The sequence below is a fragment of the Vigna umbellata genome, chromosome 3, assembly GCF_029865625.1.
Source record: "Vigna umbellata cultivar VRB3 chromosome 3, Vumbellata_1.0, whole genome shotgun sequence".
Classification (NCBI taxonomy): Eukaryota; Viridiplantae; Streptophyta; class Magnoliopsida; order Fabales; family Fabaceae; genus Vigna; species Vigna umbellata.
The window spans coordinates 8,906,587-8,911,942 of NC_142167.1; the positions used below are offsets into that span (position 1 = coordinate 8,906,587).

The 5,356-nt window shown below is 38.8% G+C and overlaps 1 protein-coding gene and 1 long non-coding RNA gene across 2 annotated transcripts; one reads left to right on the forward strand and one right to left on the reverse strand.

Annotated features, from left to right (window-relative positions):
- Positions 1 to 235: 235 nt before the first annotated feature.
- LOC124838309 (uncharacterized) lies at positions 236 to 667 on the reverse strand. The gene is made up of 2 exons (XR_007028832.2): positions 526 to 667; positions 236 to 447 (listed from the first exon to the last, which is right to left on the reverse strand). It is a non-coding gene; the product is annotated as an uncharacterized LOC124838309 (long non-coding RNA).
- A 738-nt stretch (positions 668 to 1,405) lies between these two features.
- On the forward strand, positions 1,406 to 4,927 carry LOC148201571 (uncharacterized). The gene is made up of 3 exons (XM_088110623.1): positions 1,406 to 2,329; positions 2,407 to 4,299; positions 4,392 to 4,927. Exon 2 carries the CDS (start codon positions 2,415 to 2,417, stop codon positions 4,191 to 4,193), a length of 1,779 nt encoding a protein of 592 aa, XP_087966749.1. The 5' UTR covers positions 1,406 to 2,329; positions 2,407 to 2,414; the 3' UTR covers positions 4,194 to 4,299; positions 4,392 to 4,927.
- Positions 4,928 to 5,356: the final 429 nt, after the last annotated feature.

Below are 5,356 nucleotides of genomic sequence, written 5' to 3' on the forward strand. Positions count from 1 at the left end.
AACGATTATGTGCAAATTGTAGGAAAAGCAAAATCATCATAAACCTAATATGTGCAAATTGCAGTAAAAGCAAAATCATCATAAACCTAAAATAATTCAAGAATCTCAAAGGAAACAAGAAGTCATTTCAAGAATTTGAAAAATTCAATTGTAATTCGTTCAATGTAAAAGCAAGTGCTGGAAAATAAAAGCTATCAAAGTAAAAAGCAAAGAATGTAAAATTGCAACAAAAAAATAAAAAAGAAATCAAACTCGTTATTACCAAGAACGATAGAAATACAAAGGTATTGGAATCACCAAACTGTTCGTGGTCTGTCACCAACGCCAACAGTTGTTCCAGCGAAGGAAAGCAATGTTTCTCTACTCTACGAAAAGCTGAAAATCTAACTACACTAACTACTCTCTCGCTCGTTATGAATCGTCTCCCGTGGAGTCTGTCACCCTTCACTGTACCACAAAAAACTATTTACAGACCCCTCTTTTATAGGGTGAAAAAATAGAGGAGAAGGGAAAGGGGAAGAAAACCTCTTCGACGCTTGGCCTCAATCCAACGGACTTTGTTCGCATTGATCACCAGCTCTCTAATCATCCTCTCTTCGATCAGCTCCGATCAGCTTCTTCTCCAGGCAAGATTGCAACTTTTTCTTCTCCTCTCTTTCTCGCATTATCTCGCATAAGCCCTAGCTCGAGGAAGTGTTTTTCCTTCTCCAAATGAAGTCTCGAGCAAAGACCCTCAAAGGCTGCCTACCAACTCACCCTTTCACTTAAGCCCACACCCATGCAAGCGACCCATTAAGGAACCAGGACCTAGTTTGTGCTTTGGCCCAAAGCTTGTGCAACAACTCCCAGGCAGCGGTGCAGAACAATCGGGTGTTGCTTCCTCCGTCACCACACCTTTCTTCTTCTATCTCCCATTTACTATTACGTCTCTATCTAAAATTTTATTTTTAGGATTATTACTTTTTAATTTTATTCATTCACAACCTATTCCACTGATAACCTATTCTAGTCTCCCGTGAGTAAAATATTTTTCTTTCATTTTAACATTATATTTCTTCCTCTCTTTCTTTCGCCGCTATGAGATACAAGCTGCAAAGGTTGGTGGTGGAAAGAATTATCAAGCAGTCTCCTTCTCGTGATACAGTGTCGCTCTCGTGGTGTAGTGCGTGTGTTGCTTCCTCCAGGTGCGTATTCAAATAAACCTTCAAATAAAATCCTAAAATAAAAAATGTAACCTTTAAACGGAGGTGACATCCTTCAACGGATGTCAACATCCGTTTAAGGAAAAACGGATTCGTTTTACCTTAAACGGATGTTGACATCCGTTGAAGGATGTTGACATCCGTTGAAGGATGTTGACATCCGTTGAAGGATGTTGACCTCCGTTGAAGGATGTCACCTCCGTTTAAAGGTTACATTTTTTATTTTAGGGTTTGTTTTATTAGCTTATTCTTTATTTTGGAAATATTTTAATAATTTAATTTAAATGTTTTGATTTATTATTTTTGAATATATTTTTAATGTATTTTAATAATGTAAGGAAAATGAAGAAGAAAGAAACGGAGGAGGAGAAGTGAAATGGAGAAGACAAATTGTTAAACGAAAATGAGAGATGGAAAGATTGGGTGCAGGGAGTAAAGTAGGAGAACTAGGTTTGAAATAAATTAAAATAGTAAAAGTAAAAAATTTTAATCTGAGGATATAATTGGAATTAAAAAAAATTGGAGAGGTGGAGGGAGAAAGGTGTGGTGGTGGAGGGAGCAACACCCAGAACAACCACCTAATGGCCCAAAATATGCAATTAAATAAACTCCTTTTGTTCAAGTCCAAGCCCAATTATCCCAGGGCCTTTCTGCATTTTCAAAAGGGTTAAATATGTTTTTAGTCCCTGAACTATCAGACGATTTTGTTTTTAGTCCCTGCTCAGAACTTTGATGGTTTTTAGTCCTTATAGTTTTGAAACTCTGAATAATAGTCCTTAAAAATGGACGGCGTTAAGTTTTTGTGGATGTGTCAAACGGCGATGCCACGTGAGCTGTGATCTGTGCCTCCACTCTCTGCCACGTGGAATGTTTAACTGTTGAACTTAGATTAAGCAGTTAATTACGTTGTTAATTGAAATTAGATATAGGGTTCAGAATTTGTGAAAAGTAAATATTTCAATTGGGGGGAAAACGTAGTTTTACTGCAAGCATTGTAGTGGAAAGCTTTGACAGGAAGCATTGTATCTTGATTGTCCTTGCGGTGGTGGTTGCGGTGGTCGTTCCGGTGGTCGTTCCGGTGGTCGTTCCGGTGGTCGTCACAGACAAGCGTAAAGACAAGCTTAAAGGTAAGTTAAGCTATTGTTTTTGTTTTTCGGTTATGGTTGTTCCAATTTGTGCGTAAAGCGTTGATGTGTGAATGTAGGTCTAGAAATGGTTTTCGACATTTGTTTGCATCACATGGGGAAGTTTGTTAGTAATAAGGGGTTACAGTATGTTGGAGGAGAGATACACGTGATCAAAGGAGTTGATCCGGATCGTTGGTCATATTTTGAAGCGGTTGGAATAGTTAGAGAATTTAAGTATGATGCAGAGTTCAAACTTTGGTGGAAGGGGTCCAAACAAAGGCTGATGAATAATGTCAGATTATTGAGTGATGACAGAGAAGCACTGTACTTGGCTAATTATGCAGAGGAGAATAACGAAGAGGTAGAAATTTATGTTGAACATGTTCTTCCTAGTGAGGCAGTGGAAGTTCACTTTCTTAGTTGTGGTGAAGTGGCTGAGGAAGTGGAAGAGGGTGATGTTGAAAAAGGAAACATAGACACGGAGGAAGTGGTTTCCAAAGTGGATGAGATTGTACAAGAGGGTGGAATGGGTCTAGAAGAGGGTGAGGAAGACTGTGATGGTGGTAATGAACCGCAGGAGGTTGATAAGGGTGAGGAAGACTGTGATGGTGGTCATGAACAGCAAGAGGTTGAAAAGGGTGAGGAGGAAGAGTGTGATGGTGGTGAGGAACAACAAGAGGTTCAAATGGGTGAGGAACAGCAAGAGGTTCAAATGGGTGAGGAAGAAGAGTTTGGTGGTGGTGAAGAGGTTCAAATGAGTGAGGAAGAAGAGTATGGTGGTGGTCATGAACAGCAAGAGGTTCAAATGAGTGAGGAAGAAGAGTGTGATGGTGATGATGAGCATGAAGACGTTGAAATGGGTGAGGAAGAAGAAGAGTGTGATGGTCATGATGAACATGAAGATGTTCAAATGGGTCAGGAAGAACAAGAGTTTGTTTTTGGTGATGAATATGATTATCTTGGGGAAGAAGAGGAAGGGGGGAATGTTGTTGAGGGGGAAGTAGAAGCTTCAGCTGAAGAATGTATGGATGACAGTGAAGAAGACAGAATGGCTAATGAAGATGATGGGTTTGATGTTCAGAATGATAGGGTGGACCAATTTCGGAGAAACATTAATCCAGTTTTGGATAGGTGGAATAGAATGACAAAGAAGAAGAAATGTGTCCGTGGAAGAGGCAATGTTGGGGAAGGTTCATTTTTACTGAATGAAGAAGTTGGAGATCATGAGATCAATGAAGAATACAACAGTGATGAATTGGATTCAAATGTAGATAGTGATGAGGATGTGAGGTCAAAGGGGAAATTTAAAAAGTTTAGAAAAGATGATATGAACAAGAACTTCAGATTTGAATTGGGGATGGAGTTCTGTTCTTTAAAGGAATTCAAAAATGCACTATTGGAGCATAGTGTATTAAATGGAAAAGAGGTTAAGTTTGTGAAGAATGACCTGAACAGAGTAAGGGCAGTTTGTAAAAACAAATGTGGTTTTGTGATTATGGCTAGCAAGGTAGGAGGGAAGGAAACATTTAGGGTGAAAACCTTGGTTGGACGACACAGTTGTGGAAGGACCTTTGGAAACAAAAGTGCAAGTGTGAACTGGATTGCACAAGTATTAGTAGATAGGTTTGTAAATGTGGCTAACATGACTGTCAACCAAATAATTGATGACATTAAGAAGTCATTCAGTGTTGGAATCACTGCTTGGAAAGCTGGAAAGGCAAAGCAAATTGCCTTGGATTCTTTGGTTGGTGATGGAGAGCGACAATATGTTCGTGTATATGATTATGTGGGTGAATTGCTAAGAGTGAAGGCTGGAACATTTAAAATTAAAGTCAACCAACCCCAACCAAGTTTGCCTCCATGAATATGTCACTCATACAAAATTATCAAAGAAGAATCTTCTTATGAAGTGTAGCAGCTGCAATGAATTTGGTCATAATGTAAGAACATGTAAAAGGGCAAACAAAAAGGTACAAAATCAATCTTTTACTGGTTCACTTATTTACACATTCAAACTTATTTACAATCTTACAATTGCAATGTTGCTTACTTCCATTTACAGAACACAAGGGCCACTTCCAGTACAGGAGGATTTGGCAGCACAAGGGCCACTTCCAGTGCACGAGGTTCTCAAGGAGCTGCATCAAGGTCAGAAGGAGCTGCATCAAGGGGAAGAACAACTGGCAGTGAAGCAGGAGCTGCATCAAGTCACCAAGGAGGAGGAACATCCTCAAGGGGAAGAAGAAGTGCCAGTGGAGCAGGACCTGCATTAGGGCACGAAGCTGGAAGAAGAACATCCTCAAGACTGGCTGCACAACATCTAGGGTCCCAAGCTAGTACCAATTGAAGATGCCTTTGTTCCAACCCTTTATTGTATTGAATTTTGTAATTGAAAGTGACCCACTAAGGGAACAATTATAGTACTGGCTACAGTGGTTGGTGTGGTTGCTTTTAATATTTTTTGTAGTGGAAAGGGACCACTAAACTTATGTTATTTAATAGTATGTGACCACTTCATTTTCAAAGGGACCACTAAACTTTGAGTTGTATTCCATCTTTGCACAATGGCAAGTTAACTTTATTTATTCCAAGTCCACATTTACAGATACTCTGCCTGTGCTTTCTTATGCTGTGAACTGTTTTCTTTATCAACATAAATGAATACACCAGTAACAGTATCAGTCCAATGTTAAAGGGAAAACAAACAACAACATAAACAATTTCCAGACAATCCTCATTTTATTCAACACCATAATTCTTAGTTACAATTCATCTTTAACAAAAACATAATACAAAAGAAAACCCATGACAAGATAAACAACAACAACATCATTTTTCCAACTTTCTTCTCTTCTTCTAACTTCCTTTTCAACTTGTCGTTCTTCTTCCTTAGCTCCAATACGAGTTTTTCATTTTCCAAACACATTTGAAGTTCTTCACGTTTTCTTTCAAAGCTTCCTTCAGTTTCAGAAACTCCTTCATCATGCCATTCAAAGTAATTACAACTTGAATTACTCTGCAATCAAA

Bases quoted from the DNA above. Each gene is read 5' to 3' on its own strand.
- LOC148201571 (XM_088110623.1), top strand. From the start codon at position 2,415: ATGGTTTTCGACATTTGTTTGCATCACATGGGGAAGTTTGTTAGTAAT.